At 39.9% G+C, this 20,880-nt stretch overlaps 1 protein-coding gene across 5 annotated transcripts in view; it reads left to right on the top strand.

Moving 5' to 3' along the window:
• csmd3b (CUB and Sushi multiple domains 3b) overlaps positions 1-20,880 on the top strand; it is a 370,548-nt gene that overhangs the window by 316,761 nt on the left and 32,907 nt on the right. For 3 of the 5 annotated variants that reach the window (XM_042745479.1, XM_042745477.1, XM_042745475.1), the window contains 7 exons: positions 1,133-1,318; positions 2,306-2,500; positions 2,608-2,781; positions 3,520-3,693; positions 7,549-7,722; positions 8,413-8,598; positions 9,748-9,921. In XM_042745479.1, the coding sequence (XP_042601413.1) occupies positions 1,133-1,318; positions 2,306-2,500; positions 2,608-2,781; positions 3,520-3,693; positions 7,549-7,722; positions 8,413-8,598; positions 9,748-9,921 (1,263 nt within the window). Of the gene's footprint in view, positions 1-1,132; positions 1,319-2,305; positions 2,501-2,607; positions 2,782-3,519; positions 3,694-7,548; positions 7,735-8,412; positions 8,599-9,747; positions 9,922-20,880 lie in introns of all 5 variants that reach the window. The other 2 variants (XM_042745476.1, XM_042745474.1) reach the window with 1 other exon arrangement.

Raw genomic sequence — 20,880 nt, 5'->3', positions numbered from 1 at the left:
GATGTACCAGTGGTTTTGCTGCTCAATAAATCTAGAGGGCTTTTGCACAGCAATGATTCATACTTAGCGTCATCTTAAAGTACTGTGCGTTGATAAATAATATGTTCCAGTGCTGCTTGCGTAAGGGAGAAGGAGAACAAGAAGTGAGACGGAATGCTCCATTGGCTGGTTTGCCACACTGACGATAAGCATAGTTATAGTGGAATTGTTCAGCTCTTTGAGTGCTATTTCATTGTTTATGAAAAAGATCTGCCATTACGTACAGGCAAATCTTGACTTTGATCGTCCAAAATCATAGAGTAATTTTCTTTTACCCTAAATAATAGTAATTAATACTTTTAACACAGTATTGATCTCTCAAAGAAAGTGTTCGGTTTAAACTTGAGTGACTTTACACTACAGTTATTAAACGGACTACACTCCTTAATTCCAATTCTTAATGTAAATCCATATAGTGACATGATAAAATATTCTGTGATTGAAACTTTAGTTTGGGGATGGTCATGTGCCATTCTTATTCTAATTCTTATTAAATATGAATGTGCTGATGTTAAAATTCTGGCCAACACCAATAAGCCAATAATTATTTTCTTGTTATAGATGATATTACATTTTGTTTAAATAAAAAAAAAATAAAACACTATTGAATCTAGGCATCACAACATTATAATGTACAGCACGGAAAATGGATATTCATTTGAGATTTGCTACAAAATTACATTTCACAGTGTTATTAAATTAGTGCTTATAAAGATTATAAAGATAAATGTCTTCTCTCTCAGCTGGTAACCGATATGTTACAAATATAGCATGCATCCCTAAAATCAAATGCTCGGAGTTCGGATAGACCACATCCTTTTGCCCAAAATATCTATAATGACTTTTTTTGCTCATAAACGTAGTATTGACCTTTAAGAAAGCTGCTACATGTTCATAAGCACCTGAGAAACAGGTTAAATTTCCTCTTGTAAAACCAGCCAATCGAATAACCAATTTTTTAATGCTCTGATGGTGAATTATTCTAATGGGGTAATAAGAAATGATGAGAGGTTTTTTTAATTATCTTGCCATAATTATATTTTCAACTTATTACTTAACATTCCATATGTCTATCTCATTTTCACACCCATAGCTGTCTCCTGTGGGGTGCCCAAGGCACCTGTGAACGGAGGAGTGCTTGCCATGGACTACTCAGTGGGTACACGTGTGACCTACTTCTGCAACGATGGCTACCGGCTGTCCTCCAAAGAGTTGACCAGTGCTGTGTGCCAGCCTGACGGCACCTGGAGCAACCACAACAAAGTCCCTCGCTGCTCAGGTACAGGCCCGCTCATAGAGATGCAGGAGCCCTTCAGCATGAATTTTACAGCAGATAAAGAGATCAAGAGACAGTATAAGAGGAATGAGAAAGACTTGTACACAGAAATAATCCCCTTTTAATAGAGTATGTTTACTCTAGGTTGTGCATTAATTGGTCCATCCTGGAAAATCAAAGAATTTGTAAGCATTATTTGAGCAAGAAAAGCATATTTTATGATACTGTTGTTGTCAGATTTTATTGCTGATTTGGAATATGTTATTAAAACATGATTTAGACAAACAGTTTTGGAAATGTCAGCCTTTTCCCATTCAAGTAGGCAGGAGCTGTGCTTGTATTCCTATTGGCTAAATAGAAAATAGCTGCCTGGGGCATAACAAGATGGCCGCTGAGTGAATCGACTTGCCTTAAAGGGACTTTGAGAGATCTCTTTGCTTCAGCTTTAATCATCATTTATTTATTGGCCAATTATATCTGCCAAAATGATGCCTCTGTGTCAAAAACATATGAGCTGTCTATTTAGGCTGCATTTCAAAGCATCAACCTCAACACAAAGCCTATTTCTAAAGGCTTTGCCTTTTAAGACTTTTGCCTTCTATTTAAAAAAAATATTCTAAAGCAGCATTGCAGTTATCCTTTGTAGTGAAAGCAATTCCATAATACATTAGGATTAAGATATAATATTCAAATAGTAAATATACTTAAGATACAGTACTGTATTTGTGTGTGTGCTTTTTATTTATGCTTATTAGAGTATCACAGAGTTAGGTTAGTGATGTGAACTGTGAAAACTGTGAATATAAACTCTAAATAATGCTCTTTGAAACTTGTCACTACCGTTCCAAATCCATCAAATCAGTTTAGTTATCATGCTGCCTTAGAAGGCAGCTACTTATGAAAATAGCATGGCAGCTCAATAAATTTTGAAACAGAACCATTGTTGGCCATTGCATTCTGAATATTGATTTTGGTGTATTTGCTGCACAGTTGTGGTTTGCCCAAGTATCGGATCTTTCTCTCTGGAACACGGAAGATGGCGGATCGTTAACGGTTCGCATTATGAGTACAGGACCAAAATCATCTTCACCTGCGACCCTGGCTATTACCGCTTAGGCCCCGCCCACATTCAGTGCATGGCCAATGGTGTGTGGAGCTGGAAGAACGAAAGGCCCCACTGCCAAAGTAAGTGTGTAATTTAACTTCAATCCAACAGCTGTTTGGCTCTGTTAGTCAAATGTTTAAGCTTTCCAGATTGTCCTTGTTTGTCTTACCCTCTCTTCTCTCCATAGTCATCTCATGTGGGGATCTGGCCACGCCTCCCAATGGCAAGAAAATTGGAACTCAGACCTCCTTTGGGGCCACAGCCATATTTACATGTGACAATGCGTATATGCTGGTGGGATCTACTGTGAGAGAGTGTCTATCTTCTGGTCTGTGGAGTGGAACAGAGACGCGCTGCTTGGGTAATGTGGTGTACATTCACTGCTGCTGTTCACATCTGCTGTTTCAGGCATGTTTGCCTGGCAGCAGTCCAACTTGATTTTTAAACCTTGTTAAGTGTGAGAGAATCTTCATCATCCTAGTTTTTAGTAGTAACCATTCAGAAGTGTTGTGTTTATTATTACTGTACCACATTTTGTAATTAATGCCACTTTGAAATAATATAAATGGAAGTGTTAATATATACACTGTGTGTGTGTGTGTGTGTGTGTGTGTGTGTGTGTGTGTGTGTGTGTGTGTGTGTGTGTGTGTGTGTGTGTGTGTGTGTGTGTGTGTATGATTCTGTATGCTAGTATCATCAATGCTTCAGACAGTTGTGCTGCGTATATTTTTGTGGAAACCATGATTTATTTTTTCCAGAATACCTTTATGAATAGAAGGTTCAAAAGATCAGCAATCCTTGCTGAATAACAGTGTTAATTTCTTTTAAAATAAATCTTACTGACCCCATACTTAAACGCCAATACACTAACATACTGTAGTGTCTGAGTGCTTGAAGTGCATTTGACCTCAATCATGTTTTTTCTCCTGCTCCACTGAAGGTCTCACTTTTTGGAATTTACATGCACTCCACTAAACACTTAATTACATGAAGCAGTCTGTCTCTCTAAAAGCATTGGATGTTAATATTTCAGTGTTATGTAGCTGCTGCTTAGACCTCTCACTTTAATCACTCTCTCTTCTCTTTTCTCTCCTTTCAGCTGGCCACTGTGGTTTACCCGAGCAGATCGTCAACGGTCAGGTGATCGGGGAGAACTTCGGCTACAGAGACACGGTAGTGTACCAGTGCATCTCCGGCTTCCGCCTCATCGGCTCCTCTGTGCGCATCTGCCAACAAGACCACAACTGGTCTGGACAGCTGCCCATCTGCGTCCGTAAGTTGGGGACTCGTGCTTTCTCTCTCAGACAAGCTGTGGAAAATTACTGAATATATGAATAGATTAAATCAGACAAAGTTCCTAAAGCACCAAACGCTCAGTTAAGAAATAGACAGACAATCATATATATGTTAGCTACAGATGTCAGTTAAAAAACAATAAATTAGTCAAATTAATAAAAAATTAATAAATGTGTCAGTGTGTATCTGGCTTGTAATATGCAAATAATTAAAAATAATATATGCAATTCTGCCACAATAATATCCTCATATGGGGTATAATCAATAAGCTTAACATGTAATTAATTTAGTTAAAGCTTTGACTCAATCGACAGCCCTAATTTTAGCTCATCCTACTGTTGTAGTTTTTTACTACTACTATATCTGGGACACAGAGAGTAACTCTATTGCAAACAAGTGTAAGGGGACATGGCATCCTGACACAGACACTCCTCAGAGCTGTTTCTTCTTCTTAAATGGCACTGGCATTTAAAGAATCCACCTTAAGAGCCCTCTGTATTTAGGGAGCTATTTATATTAAAAAAAATGTGCCATCACTGTCATCTCCCACTGCACAGTGACACACTGGGTCCACGCTCACAGCCTACATTTATCAGACACGCACTGCAGCAAGTCTGTCTCACTTCAATGGGGGCGTTTATTTGTTTGAAGAACATTTAGACGAAATGAGCTGATAAAAAGGAGCTGCAGGGAAAGGAGTGAAGTAACTGCAGGATTTATCCACATCGTCTTCCAGTTTATTAAAGAGATAGTTCACCCGAAAATGCAAATTCCGTCATTTGCATTTTTGGATGAACTGTCACTTTACGGGACATGAATGATGACGAATTGATCAGGGCTGATCCTACATATTTATGTCTTGAAAGCTGTGTGATACTGTATCATTATTTACTTATACAAAATCAACCAAAAAAAAAAGTTTAAAGTTGGTATTTTTCAAGAGGTGGGTTGTGACCTAAAATGTGTTGTAGGTCTAGTTCGCTTGAGATAAAATCTGAGTCCTCGGCAAAAATGTTTGAGAACTACTTCTCAAATTTGGTAATATCTGACCGTCATTTGATTTGATTCAGCGTTCGTTCATGTGGCATCTCCTGCATGATCTTTTAGAGAATAGCAGTCAATTACGATGAAAACTGGGCTATTGAGATGTCTCTTTTGATAATGGTGATTGTTGCCTCTCCAATATATTACTTTAACACGGCGTCTGAAACAATCACAGAGCTGTTTTGCATCTACAAATCATCTCTCACTTTCTGAAGTGTAATAAAGCAAAAGGGAAGAAAGCCAATTTAATGCCAGACAAGTTGCACCAGAGTTTGTGAGTCCTCAATGGATCTAACCAATAGCAGCTGACATACTTGATGTATTAATCGTTTACTCGATTTAAAGACCCCAGGAAATGAATAAATGTTGGAGTTTTTTTTTTTTATTTTTTTTTTTGGGGGTGTATTTTTTGTTGTGTTCTTATAAGTTTTTTATATGTTTTTTCAAAATTTTTTTTTTTAAGCATATATACAGTATATGGGCAAAAACTTGGGCAAACATATTGATGACTGATCCTGCACTCAAGCGTATCCACAATTTTGTCCGATCAGATGCGTTCTAGAATTAGAAGATTCCCTTTAACTAAAACCACCTACCTTTGATTTGCAATTTACAAGTAGTACGTCATTGTACGACATCGACTGTGATGTAGATTGAAGGCTATTTAAAGGCCCTCACTTCCTATTTTAGTAGGGAATATGTCAACACAGGAAAGAAAACCATGCTCATCAAGCGATTTCGGGGGTCTTTAAGCATAAAATGTTTTGTCACATCTATGCTATCTACATTTCACAAGCTTTGAATTAGAAGCTAAAATCATAGCTTGTAGTATACAAAAAGAGGGAAATGTGTGGGTACATTTTCAGCTATTTTAGTATACAGTGATTTGGTTGGAAATTTGGGCTACGGAGAGTCTTTAAATGAAAGGGAAATTGCCTCCGTGCAAAGAGAAACAAATTACAGCTGTGATTATGCAAATGAACTGTGGCTTTTTATGAGTGCAGAAAAGACGCATAGTGAGGAACAAAATATACTGTAGCCTGGAAGAGCTATTACAAAAGCAAATATACCTCTAAATGTGTCATATCAGCAAAAGAAATTTCACTTTTATTAAATAAGAGCCCTTCTGGAGCACAGTATATGAAATAGACTCTGGAGTTAATCAGCACATATTGTAGAGACCTACAGTAAGACACTTGAGGATTGGCCTGTCATTTTCGGCTTACAAGTGTAGTCACAATACAAAGTAGATAACAACAACTTCCACTGCTAACATCCATATCTGATACTGATTGACAGTTTAGGTCTAATACTTTCCTTGTATAAATAAAGTAAACTCAACCTGGCATGTAATTAAAAGGCAGTATACTGTTGTTAGATTGATTTGCATTGCTGTCTGTATGTACTCTGATAAACGATAGGATTTAAATGTCTAAACTGAACATCAGAGTGACAGCTCTCACCCGAAGGCATTGAGTGTCAGTCTTCTGTTTACAGCATGTGCTGCTTCATTCAGCCAGCAAATGCCTGCAGTTGAGCACAAATGGTACCGTGTTGCCCATTGCTATTAGAACAGCGGGATTTCATTCATTGGACTAATGTTCACTTCACACATAGACTGTTACAGAGCTATTAGATGACACACTTCCAGACAACAATGTCTTGTTGGGGGGGGGGGTGGTATGCTATATATACTCAACTATTCTAAAGTTCGGAGTCTGTAAGATTTTTAATATTTATGAAATTCCTCCAGTTTTATGTGGTTCTTCAAATATCTGGAAATTAATTAATGTTAAAAAAAAGTTGTGCTGTTTAATACTTGATACATTTTTTCAGGGTTATTTATATTACTAAATATAAGGTTAAATGAGCAATATTAATTTAAAATAATTTAATAAAAAAAAATTGTTTTTTTACTGTGTAAATCTTCACTGTCACTATTGATCAATTAAATGCATCTTTACTGAATAAATGTATTAATTTTCTTAAGAAAAAAAAAAGAAAAAGTCTTGCTGATTCCAAACTTTTAAACAATAATGAAACCAATGCATTCTTATATTTTCTAAAAAAAATAAAATAAAAAAAACATTTAATTAAAAATAATTTTTATAGCTGGCTTTTAAGTACATAGTTAAAAAAAAAAAACTTTTGTTGTAAAATTATGGCATAAGATGCAAAACCTTCCTACTTTTTATTTGAACACATTCTTACTGATGCTAAACATTTAGATTTTCAAGGCATTAAAAATGGATATATATTGATCATTTTATGTAAAGTTTTCAGTAACTGGCATCTCACACTGACTGCCCCTTGGTCATCTTTATCATTGAGGCCTACATTTAAAGAATTGATGTTAATATGTTTAGCGGGAGAGGTCCAGGTAAATGCATACATGTGATTGTGTCCCACTTAAAATGACCTGCCTCATAAAACCTGCCTTTGTTTCTGTTCATTGATATTTAGACTGTAGTGCCGGTTTTGAATTTCCTTTTAATCAAGGAGAACCCGAATCTGATTTATTGCTTTTGAGTTGGCAACTTACCAAATAAATGATAAGAAATTACAGAGGGAAAATCAACTAATTTCCCACAGTGACCAATCAATATAAAGGGCACATCTATTTTCTTCCATAATTTAATCACACTCTAAAAATGTTTCTGTCATTTAATACATACCTGTTGAGAAAAAACAGCTTCCGGGAAGAACTCATCCCACAGCACTACACTCAATTTATTATTTAACATTGTGCTTATGCCATATTAAATCCTCTCACTCTTGTCATCTCTAGCCATCAGCTGCGGGCACCCAGGGAGCCCCATCTATGGGCGTACCATAGGCAATGGCTTCAACCTGAATGATGTGGTGAGCTTCTCCTGCAACATGGGATACGTGATGGAGGGCCCTTCTCGGGCCCAGTGTCAGGCCAACCGACAGTGGAGCCAGCCACCACCAACATGTAAAGGTGGGGAGAAAAGTTAAGTCTTATATTCACACGGAGCTTTGCCTGATCCACCGCCTGACAAAATTAAACCCCCTCAGTGCACTCTGTGGGTAAGGACGGGGGTAGCGGCTGTTCCGATGTTGCTCAGTGGCTGCCAGTTGTAGGGTTTGGTGGCCGAAAGTACACTAATAAAAATGTAATTGATGATGCCTAGTAAGGAAAGACAATGTTATACAGTTTTTACACAAAAATAGATTACATGTTCCGTGATAATTCATTCTGCATGTGTGCACTCACTTGTAGTGCATGTAACTGTATGATACATGATACTAACACAGTTTGAGTGAAATTATATTAAAAATGTATTTATAATATTATTTTAATATTATAAATTAAATCATTATATTTATATAAGATATACTGTATATTTCAATGTTACATTTAAAAAAAAAATATTCAAATTAAATCATTACATTCTAGATTAGTCCTATGTCTCATTTTAACAAAAATTCCGATATTTTTATTGTGTCCTACCAGTATTTTTGGATGTGGATGTCTGTGACACATACTAAAAATGGCAAATTCTCATTCTGCATGCATTGCAGGCATACAGCATCTGACCTACTTGTTTCCACTGAAGTCACTTGCTTAGTGCTTCTGCCAAATAACACGTCTCTGTTTCTGTCCTCTTCCTTTCTTCTCTTTATTCAGTTGTCAATTGCTCTGATCCTGGGATTCCAGCCAACTCTATCAGGCAGAGTAAGATCGAACATGGAAACTTCACCTTTGGCACGGTGGTATTCTACGACTGCAACCCTGGATATTACCTGTTTGGCTCTCCTGTCCTCACCTGCCAGCCCACGGGTCAGTGGGACAAACCGCTGCCCGAGTGTATCGGTATGTTCCTGGCATCTTTCAATGAAAATTTGGCAGTGGAATTATGGTGCTAATTACCTATTCATTCCTGTAATTGAGGGGAATTAGTTGCACAACCCCTATTCCCACTGTTTAAGATCAGTGCTTTTAATTGAGGGACAGGTGGAACACAGATTTCTGTGGCAGATTAATTAGCAATGTCGGGTTCTGACAGAATCTGATCCCTGTTTTATTTTGTGAAAGTTGAAACACAGCACATCCTCAGCCTGTGTACAGCTCAGTAAGACATGTTCTGCAGCAGCTGTGAAGTCGACGGGGCCTGAGCTTACATTTTGCCCTGACAAGACTCCCTGCTGTCAGAGATGCCCTTTCGCCCAGTCGCCACTTCTGCTTTGTGTGTCTGCATAATCTTCCCTGTAGTTTTACATGTTTGATCCTAACACCAGTTGCTGGGCTCTTTGAATACCAAAGTGACCCTACAATAAAAAAAATTAGCTTGCATTCTAGGTCTATATGATAGGTGTTTATTGTTTCTCAAGTGGTTATGAGATTGGCACACTTTACTCAATGCTTTATTTATATTTATTTGTGCTCACACCTGTTTGGGAACACCTTATCTGTTGGCATACAAATACAAATACATATACAGCTAATAGTGAATGAGACTTTTCTGTTTTTTTATGTTGTTTTACATCTGAACATAAAGATTGTATCCATTCCAATGACATTTTATATAATTTTCACAGTTTTTTATGTTAGCTCAATGACATTTCTGTGCACATTTAATACCATTTTAATTAAATTAAAATAAATGTTATTAAATAAATTATTTTATTATTACATCAAATTATTATTTTTTAAAATTAAATATAAATTAAATTATATCCATTATTTTTATACAGAGTATTACACTGAGGTCTGAGCTAAGGAAAGGAGCAAACTTGTAGAAAGTGCTGATCTTAGTGCTCCTGCAGGAAGCTGAATTCGCACCGTAATCATTGAGATCGACCAGAATGATTGTATAATTAATAGTAAAGAGCAGCTTTGTTTCAAGTCCTTTGTTTTAGTATAATCATAATAATAATAATAATTCCTTACATTTATGTGAATGTGTTTGCCTATCCAGTAACCGTGTTCGCACTTTTCTGCGTCTGCATGTGTATTGGATAGTGGTGGACTGCGGACATCCTGGATCTCCTCCCAATGGAGTGCTGAGCGGGGACAAGTTCACCTTTGGCGCCACGGTGCGCTACAGCTGCACGGGTGGCCGGCAACTGAAGGGCGAGTCCTCACGAACCTGCCAGCTCAACGGCCATTGGAGCGCACCCATGCCCTTTTGCTCAGGTAGGACGAGCACACACATCCGTCAATGCTATCTGCGCAATTAAAGATACTAAGAGTCATAACATGCTGCCTCAGAAGAGATTTTGGATAGTGTTAGCTTCATTAATTCTATGGTTGATGTCATTGGCATTTTATTGGTAGAGATGATTGCCTGATTTCCATATATACCCCTGCATAAGCATCTCTCTTGTTGACATCACACAGATGCAGAAGCCATCAGGGTCTGTGTTTGTGAACAGATATGAGCGCCCTCTTAACTTAACTAGGCCTTTTACCTATAGCAACTGTGTCTGGCTAAAGCAGAACTTGCCCTAAGGTTAGGTATATAAACAGCATGTGCTCCACAAAATTTCCAGTCAACTAATTTGATTGGGCAGGCGATATTCCAAGATTTCTGATATTTCATAAAACAGTTTTGGATCAGTCCATTGCCTGTGTTAGCAAAACACTTCATGCTTTGGCTTCTTTTGTAAATATTTTCTCTGGCAGAGAATAATTTACTTGATATTTTACTACAGTTATTTCTAGTTCTGTTTTAGCCTTCAGCCAGTTTGATTGGCTGAATGCTGTTCCAAAAGTCTTGATATATAGTCCAACTCTAGAAGTTGTTAATGTTTGTAACACTCTGCTTTTGTCTGTGTTCCAGAATGTCAGTCTATGTTTTAGTGGTGGGGATTTTTCAGGGACTCTTTCTGTATAATATATATTGATATGCTAGTAAGTTTAATCAGTCTAAAAAATACTGATTCATACGGGAAATAAAACACCACTGCTGTGAGACACGTGACAGTTAAATTTGAAACAGTTTTCGTACTTGGAGCAAAAATGAAGCTGAAAAAAGAAGAACCGTCAAAACTTTGTCTAAAACAACTATAAACATAACTATAACTATATTAGCATCCACATCAACGTTCTGTTTATTTTAAATGCATACTGCAGTTAATGTCTGCATGAAGTGATTCCAACTATAGCATTCCTAGGTGTCGTTATCATTATAGTTGTGATGTGCACTTATTCTCAGAATCAGAATTATTATTATTAAAACTTTAGTTATAGTTATCTTCCTTGGTGTCAGTAGACCTTTACTCAGTATTAACTTTTTGCTTATTGGACTATCTAGAGTCAAAGCAACTCAGTTTTGGTTTAAAGGGTTAGTTCACCCAAAAATGAAAATTAGCCTGTGTTTTACTCACCCTCAAGCCATCCTAGGTATATATGACTTTCTTCTTTCAGACGAATCCAATCAGAGTCATATACACCTAGGATGGCTCGAGCGTGAGTAAAACACAAGCTAATTTTTCCTTTTTGGGTGAACTAATCCTTTAAGGTCTTACACCTACTGACTGTTTTTGCTGAAATCTGGCCATGTTCTGTCAAAATGACTGGCTCTAAATTGAAGAGAATCTTCACAGACTAAAGCCTATGACATTTCTTTCCAATTGCAGCAAATATATTCTTGAGGATAAACCCCTTGAGATGCACCATCTCATTTTCAAGGGGGTCCTATTCCAAGTCCCCATCATGTGTAGCTTGCTAAACAGGGATACTGCACAGACAGACTTGTAATAGGCTGAATTAGCATGCAATTTGTTTAGTATCTTTTCTCTCTGAATGCATGGGTGCGTTTATTCCTTCAGGGCTTGCTATTAAGAGTATATGTTCATGCACAGCTTGAGTTAGAAATAGATTTGCTTTCTAAAAACACAGTCTGTTCTGCCTCTGCTTTTTATTAAATTACTCATTTTATTAGTCATTTAAGTGTGGGAGAACCTCAGAAAATAGATCAGTTGCACAATCACAGTTAACAATTGGTGGGATATAAGTTTGGATGACTTCCAAGCAGCAAAATGTCTTCAAATAAAGCTTGTCAGTTCTTCTGTGTGAGAAGAAACTCATTGGACACCCAGCAAGGCTGTGAGAATCCGGCCCAGTGGCAGAACCATTAACTCAGCAGAAGTTTGAGTCGCCGGGGCTGTTAACACTCTCCTGCTGAGAGACGTGGCCAGGACTCCCTCTGACTGTCCGATGACTATGTAAATGAAGTTTACGGCTGAAAAATCGGCTGGTGGGGTGCTGCCTTAAGCCTGCATCTGACATCTGTGAGGTGTATAATTAATCTGTGGGTTTGCTGTGCTGTTTTTTATACATTTTCTGTGCTTTTTATTGAGATTACATGCAGATTGCTTTGGGAATGGAGAAATACACAGATGCAACTGCAGGAGTCCATGTCTGTTTATGTTGTGTAGTCTTTACAACAGGAACAGGGGACTCTCAGAATCAAGACGAACTGCGGAGACCAGACCGAACATGCACATTTCATAACAAACACAACGCAATACCCTACCGTTCCATTGTTCATTCTGTAAATGGAATGGAAAGGCTTGTACTAACTGGGGAAAATCCAGAGGGGAACCTCAAAGGGCTCCGCCTGTGGGTTCCTACTCCCACACGTACAGCATGAGTTTTGTTGAGCACCAAATATGGCTTAGAGAGATTTTACATAAGCCATACACCATCCGTGCACAAAACGCTCTGCAAGGCCACTTCAAATATTTCTGAACTCTGTGTGCTGGCTGCAGCTGAGCCTTTGTCACATAGAATTATTGCGAATCAAGGACCCCTGTGTCCAATGCCTCATTCTACTAACTCTTATTATACCACACTTTCACATTGTCCTTGAAGACTTTAAAGGGAATTATATACATTATATACTTAATAATTATATACTTAATAATCATAAACTCCACCAGGGGTGAGCAGTGTTTGCAGATCACAACAGCATCGCGGCACCACGCGTCATTGATGTAAACACAAAGCCCGCCGCCGCGGGTTTTTCCTCCCGCGACGCGAGCTCTGTCCGCTCGATAGCACGTCAGCTGGTCGAGCTGAATGGCGCAGTCCGGAACGCGCTGTCGCTGAGCCATGTTTCCGTGAATACAAACACACAACAGTCTCTTACAGTCCTCTGAGTTGAACGTAGTAATCGGATGTAGTCCAGTTTATTGTCCAAAGAGCGTACGTTAGCCAGTACGACGGTGGGGATGGATGGCTTGTGTGGGTTAGCCGTTAGCCTAGCCCGGATACCTCCGCGCTTACCCCTCTTCTGCTTCCTCTCACGCCGCTTGTGGCGCCTCCGCTGTGGGCGAGATGCAGTAGAGGGGGTCGGTGATGATGTAGGCCTCCGGAGCAGTTCGAGATCTCGCAGCAGTTCCGCGTGCGCGGAGTTTAACTAAAAAATGCGGCTCTGCCGACATCCAGTAGAAACTCACAACTGTATGCGTGCTTAAAGACAGATAGACGCGATGACGACGTACAAAAACACTGCGACTCACAAGACAAAAAACACGAAAAAACACCGTTCTGTCGGGACAGAGAGAAGCCGCTGCGTGTGGACGCGCCGCCATCTTGGACAAATCTGCGTTGTGTATGTACTGAGATAAGTTGTTTCTTGTGGAGGGGATATACTGCCATACTGCTCGTTTCGGTTTACATTCCCCCGAACAACAGCAACAGCAACCGGAACGATGCACTAAATGAACTGTACCAGCACATCAGTGAGCAGCAGACAGCACACCCCGATGCTTTTCTTCTCATCATAGCTGGGGATTTCAACCATGCTGACTTAAAGAGTGTATTTCCTAAAATACACCAACACCTTAACTTTCCAACAAGAGGTAAAAACATTTTAGACTTTGTTTACACCACACAGAGAGGAGCTTACAAAGCCCTCCCCCCTCCCCCACCTCGGTGCCTCAGACCACATCACTGTCATGCTAATGCCCGCATACAGACCGCGCTCGTTAAAGTCGCCAAACCAGTTCAGAAACAGATTCAAGTGTGGCCAGAAGGATCGTCTGAGGCTCTTCAGGACTGCTTTGATACAACTGACTGGAATATGTTTAAGCAGGCTGCCACTTATAATAACTCCACTGACCTCCAGGAGTACTCGGAGACTGTCACTGCCTACATCACCAAGTGTATTGAGGATGTAACAGTCACAAAAACCATTACTGTCCGGGCCAACCAGAAGAAGCCGTGGATGACAGGGGAAGTCTACAGACTCCTGGAGACGCGGAACGCTGCCTTCAGAGCTGGAGACGAGGGGGGCCTGAGAACAGCCAGGGCCAACCTATCCCGCGGCATCAGAGAGGCTAAGAGACAGTACTCCAGGAGGATAGCCCATCAATTCAGCGACAGCAGAGACACTCGGAGCCTGTGGCAGGGGATACAGACCATTACGGACTACAAGCCCCCACAGCGGACCTGTGACAGCAACATCTCTCTGCTGAACGAGCTGAACACCTTCTTCGCTCGCTTTGAGGCACAAAACAGCTCCACTGCACAGAAGACTCCACCTCCTCCCAGTGACCAGGTGATGATGCTGACCCCAGACAGCGTGAGGAGATCCTTCAGCAGGATCAATGCACGCAAAGCTCCGGGTCCTGACAACATTCCTGGGCGTGTACTGAGAGACTGTGCAGCAGAACTCACTGATGTCTTCACAGACATTTTCAACATCTCACTTAGTCAAGCTGTTGTTCCCACATGCTTCAAAGCTACCACCATCATTCCAGTCCCGAAGAAGCCATCTCCATCATGCTTCAATGACTACCGTCCTGTTGCACTTACTCCCATCCTCATGAAGTGCTTCGAACGGCTAGTCATGCACCACATCAAGTCTGCCCTCCCCCCCTCCCTGGACCCATTCCAGTTTGCATATCGGTCCAACCGCTCGACCGATGATGCCATCTCAACTACCCTCCACTCAGCACTCACACATCTAGAGGAAAAAGACTCATACGTCAGAATGCTGTTCATAGACTTCAGTTCAGCATTCAACACAATCATCCCTCAACAGTTCATTCACAAACTGGTCGAGCTGGGGGCTCAACACTTCGCTGTGCAACTGGCTGTTGGACTTTCTGACTGGAAGACCTCAGGCAGTACGTGTCGGCAGCAACACATCCAGCATCATCACACTGAACACTGGGGCCCCCCAAGGATGTGTGATGGTCAAAGTAATTTTGAATTTTTTGAAACACGACTGCACACCGTCACACAACTCCAACCTCTTCATTAAGTTTGCGGATGACACGACTGTGGTGGGTCTCATTAGCAACAGAGATGAGACAAACTACAGGGAGCGAGGTGAGCCGCCTGGCCGGGTGGTGCAGTGACAACAATCTCTCTCTGAACGTGGAGAAGACGAAGGAGATTGTTGTGGACTTCAGGAGAGCGCACACTCAGCATGTTCCTCTGACCATCAACGGTGCGACTGTGGAGAGAGTGAGCAGTACCAAGTTCCTGGGTGTGCACATCACAGAGGACCTCTCCTGGACCGACAACACCGCAGCACTGGCCAAGAAATCACAGCAGCGTCTCTACTTCCTCCGCAAACTGAGGAGAGCCAGAGCCCCACCCCCCATCATGTACACCTTCTACAGAGGCACCATCGAGAGCATTCTGACCAGCTGCATCACTGTGTGGTATGGCGACTGCAACGCGTCCTGCCGGAAGACTCTGCAACGCATAGTGAGAGCAGCTGAGAAGATCATTGGTGTCTCTCTCCCTCCCTCCAGGACATTTATGGAACCTGTCTCACTCGAAAAGCCCTCTGCATTGCAGGTGATCCCACTCACCCGTCACACAGCTTCTTCAGTCTGCTGCCATCAGGGAGGAGACTGCGGAGTCTCCAGGCCAGGACCAGCAGACTGAAGGACAGCTTCATCCATCAGGCTGTCAGGAAGCTGAACTCGCTCCCGAACTTACCCCCCGTCCCTCTTCTGCCTCAGGCACCACTGAACTATGAAACCCCCCCCCCCCCCCCAGGTCCCACATCCCCAGGTCCTTCCACCCCCCTCCCTCTAACATACGAATGTCATGCACCAGTCACTTTGTGCAGCAGTGGTCTGCTCACTACCTCATTCACCATGGATCTGACATCATTCTACCTCCTCATCAGTCAGTTTGGTAAAATAACTGCTCTGAGCCCTTTGTCACTTTGTCACTTTTAATCAGACTGAATAAGCTATTTTTTTTATGCACTAAAAATCTTTTTATCTGCACTGTTTGTTCACTGGTTTGCACTCTATCTGCCATGTGCCTTGCGCTGCTTTTATTTAACCTTATTTTTATTTTATTTTTTCTATTATGTCTTTTTTACATTCCCTTATTGTATAGTTTTATCTTATATTTTATATTTGATCTAGATTTTTAAGCTCTACTGTTAGTGTTATCTGTATGCACCGGGGGTCTGAGAGTAACGCAATTTCGATTCTCTGTATGTATGTACTGTACATGTGGAAGAATTGACAATAAAGCAGACTTGACTTGACTTGACTACAAACACGCAGGAAAGGCATATAGGGAGAGAACTGCTCAGTAACTGGCATTTTGAATGGTTTTATACCACATACTCCAGTTCAGTGAGCTCAACAAGTCCCTCTCGTTGCCTAGAATAGTCTGTTGTGCCCTTTAAAAAAAAGATTTTGTGCACCGAACCACTGACTTGGTAGTGGAGGACTCCATTCTCCCTCCTAAAAGAAAATATTGCATGTTTGTATGCTCTTGGTATTGAGAAGGAGCCCTTGAATTATTGGAAATTGTACTGAAGGTTGGACTGCTGTTTGTTTAAGCCTGTAGACTGAACTTTAATTGGTTTGGTTGATTGTAGTGTCCTTGTGTTTTTAATCTAGCCATCAGAATCATTGTTCATGATAAACACTTGATTTGCTATTTTTTTCAAGCTATAAATTAGTCCATTGTATTTGAGATTGTTTAAAGAATGACCACAAATGGCTTGTGGTGATGTGTGTGGGTAAGATGACTAAAATACTGTCTGTAACTGTTCAGACTGAGCATTTGTTAGGCTAAGCAGCTCTACTTTTGTAATCAGCAATGTCACGCCTCATTCCCATGATGCTTCTGCAGTTGTTAGTAAGATGTGCTAACTCTAATGACTTCAGTCGTTCAACAATAGATATTGCTGGTCGCTGGATCTCTGTTGTACTCATTTTACACTTGGATGTCTTTCAATTCAACAAAGAATCCTGAAAAAAGTATAACAATGTCCACAAAAATACTAAGCCTGTTTTTGAACATTTATAATAAGAAATGTTTCTTCAGCAAATCAGCATATTTGAATGATTTCTGAAGTGACACTGACATTTTTATAAATTATAATAGCTTTTTTAATATTATTGTTTTAGTGTATTTTTGATTAAATGAATGCAGCTTTGGTGATATTTCTTTTTTAAAAATATTAAAAATCTTACCAACCCTAAGCGGCAGTGTGGATTAAACATAAAATTGTGATGTTGTCATATAACAGAGCATTTAAAAAAAAATAAGGACAGAAGGTACAGTGACGCAAGTCAAAATCTGCTCAGCATTATTGTATAGCTTACTTTGTACTATTAGTTAAATTGATTAAATAATGTTTAATAAAAAAATATTACTACAATATGTTGCTACTATAATACCTTTGTTTAATCTTACTTTCGATTTGTACTAAAGATTGCCTATTGACTTGTTTCTTTATAGCATACAAGAAGACTGAAATAACCATGATGTAATTTGGTATAGTACTAAGTGAATTAAAGAACAGATTTGAAAAAATAATGTTCACAGTAATGTCCAACATGCCTCATGTAGTCCCAACACAAATGGATTAAGTAAATTTCCATTTGACAGATTCAAATTGATTGCACGCAATGAAATTAAGCTGTGACAAAATGTTCAAGAATTGTGTTGCATTAGCTCACTTTAATTAACCAAATTGCACAAGCAGGAAAAATCCATTTTTTGAGTGCATGTTGCCTCTGATCACCAACTCTCATTGAAAACAAATCACTTCTGCTCGCTTTGTCATCACAAATCACCGTCAGTGTGAATGTACCTAGAAAAATTACATGTTGCTGGAAACTTCCAGACAGTCTTTGCATAAATGTGACGCTCAAATGCAGTTTGCAGGTTTTTAAACAGCCACTGTTTATCCATTAAACCTGCATTAAATGATAGTGACCCATAAAGCGTATATACAGACATTGTCTCTTTCCAATCCCACTGTATATGCTCCAATCCTCTACAGAGATCCATGACCCAGAAAGGAGGAGGCAAAGAGAGAACAACAGCTAGACAGAAAGAGAAATCTCTCTTCCTCTTGGTCCTAGGAGGCATTATTCTCCTTCCTGGTACTGTTCATCTGCCTCCAGGGCTTTCTGGGTTTCATGGCTCAAAATTATAGCGGCACAACTTCATCCTTTTTCCTGTGTGCTGTGCTGAAGGCGTTTGTACACACAAACATGCGCTCGCGCAGGGGACTGCAGACTGTTAAAAAGAACTGAGCTGATATTTTTGTGTGTGCATCTGTTGCACGAGCAGCTCTTGAGATCATTTAGTGATGTCCCGTGCTGTTTTACAACCTTTTGTTTTAATAAGAGTCCAAACTGAAGCTATTACAAGCCTTTGACCTTGTTGCCGGCCTCTTCTAATTGCCTGCTTCCAGAGAGAAGTCTCTGAGGCAAAGCCTTACGAAGTTATGAAATGATGCGACCCTCTTAAAATCAACAAACAACCATTTACTCTTTGCCCTCGAAACAGCCTGGTACCCAATTAGCACATATACTAGTCTGCATCAGTGAGGGTTTTAGAGTCCACCTGGTGGGAAGATCTTCTGTTCTCTACCTGCTCACACCTTAACTTCATGTGGTCCAATTAGAGCGGCTGTAAGAATGTGAGGGCTGCAGTTAAAGGAGCAGCCTCTAGCAGTGAGCCTCTCTCAAGACTTAACTTTCCAGCTCTGCTTGAGCTTTCTGGCACTGCTTGACTGCAGATAGAGTGAGCTGACTGCACACTGATTGAGACAGAGCAGCTGCTAGCTTAGACCGCAGGGATTCTGCTTTTCTTGAAGGTGAAGTGTGTCACTCCTATGTCCCTAAAGGAACATGAGAACACAAAAAAATGAAATTGCTTCCAATCTGCTTGTGGTTTGGACAAGCTGCTAGTCCAGCACTATGAGGCTAGAAAAGAACATGTAATTTGGATTTTGCACAACATTTAACTATTGGAATTTTTTTGTGACAATTTATATCACCCCCATCAGTCGAAAACACTTTCTTTCAGATAATAAAATAATAATTGCTTGCTGCAAGTAGAGCATTTGTACGCATTCATAATGGCATTGGTAACTAAAAAACTACTGCTTTTGCTGCATCCACACTTTGTTTTAAGATCAGTTCAAGACTATTGCTATTCCAGCTAGTGCAACAAGTACAGAGTGTACCTTTAAAACTAGGATAAGAGCAAATAAAAATTGAGCTGCAAGCAGCAATTAAGAGGCCAATGTAAACAAAGGTAAAATTAAGAGCTAAGGTGATGTCTTGAATTACTAAGGCCATGTCCACACGTTCACGGGTATTTTATTAACAGAGTTTTTCTTTCTTCCATTTTGAAAATAATTTCCGTCCATATGAAAACGCGAAAGCATGCTATGAAGCAATGTCAAGAGCATGCCAAGCCAACAGGTGGCGATATAATATCCACCGTAAAGCCATGTTGGCCAATCAGAAGCCTGAAAAAGTTTCCAGTAGGCAGGGATAACAGCGAATGCTCCAACGTCACAAGCCAAAATCTCCGGTTTCGCTGTCTACATGATAACACAGTTTTTGAAAATCTACAGAAAAAGCTGCGGTTTTTAAAATATATGCGTTTATGTGGACAGGGCCTTAGTAAAGACCAGGGGTCACTGAACCGTCCAGACATAAGTTCCAAGCAGTTTCAACACACCTGTCTGTAATTAAATAGCCCTGAACACCTTGATTAGCTGGTTCAGCTATATGTGATTAGGGTTGAAGCTGAACTCTGCAGTATGGATGCTCTCCAGGAGCAGGGGTGGAGACCCCTGTTAAAGACCTTTGTTGATAAAGCATTTTAATACAAAACTTAAAACGGTTGATGCCCAAAAAGGCTGACAAAGGTAAATTGGGTATTGTTTGATTCAGTGTGCCATTCCAAATCTATCAAGGTCAATTTTATGATTTTTGGTGAAACTGGTCAGAGGTTATAAGCAGAAATGTCAATTTTTAAGATCTTTTGACCAGTAGGTGGTGCTGAGCCGAAACCACTCATGTGCCCTCAGGTAATGCTTGGTATAATATGTTTATTCAGAATCCGCTAAAGTGTTGCAAAGATATAGCCTCATGTCCATTTTTGCACGAATTTCATCAAATTTGTTAACACGCTTTATGAGAACGGTTTGGTCTATTAGAAATCTTTGTATAACTTTTTGCCAGCATTGTCTGAAGATGATCTGAGCCCGGTTTGGTGAAAATCAAACAAACAGTCTAGGAAAAGTTTGAAAAAGTAGATTTTTCTCATAATTCAAAATTGCAAAAAAAACTTTTGACCTGTCGAAATTCACATTTTGGTATGCATTCGACTCAGAGGAACAAAGAATTTTGCTTCTAGACCTTATGGTTCGAAAGTTATTAGCAGAAATATGAGTGCAAATTTGGCCCATTGGTGGTGCTTGAAAGTTTGAGATAGAGACTCCAAATTTGCTATGGTTATCTGTGTGGCAAAATTTCATAACATTTCTGCAAGCAGTTCTATGGGCTGCCATAGACTTCCAGAGTGGAAGAAGAAGAAGAAAACTGACAGGTAAAATAGGTTCCTAAGCATCTTCGGTGCTTTCCTCCTAAAAAATTTTAAGAGTAGAAAAGTAGCCTACTCCAGGCTACGTTTACAGGTCAACGATGTAGTCAAAAACAGAAAAGTTTTTTCCTTGCATTTTTAAAAAGTTTCATGTATACATGACAACGTTTTCAAAACAATTCACGTTTACACATAAAACTGCCAAAAATGCTGCATTACGTATGCGAGGCCAGTAGTTGGCGCTGTCACCTTGTTAGTAAACAGTACCTGTAGGGAAATGAATTGCTCTGCTCCTCATTCATAGCG

Source organism: Cyprinus carpio, chromosome B19, assembly GCF_018340385.1.
Source record: "Cyprinus carpio isolate SPL01 chromosome B19, ASM1834038v1, whole genome shotgun sequence".
NCBI lineage: Eukaryota > Metazoa > Chordata > Actinopteri > Cypriniformes > Cyprinidae > Cyprinus > Cyprinus carpio.
The sequence above is the reverse complement of the archived record's forward strand: the minus strand, read 5'-3'. Positions and strand labels throughout refer to the sequence as shown.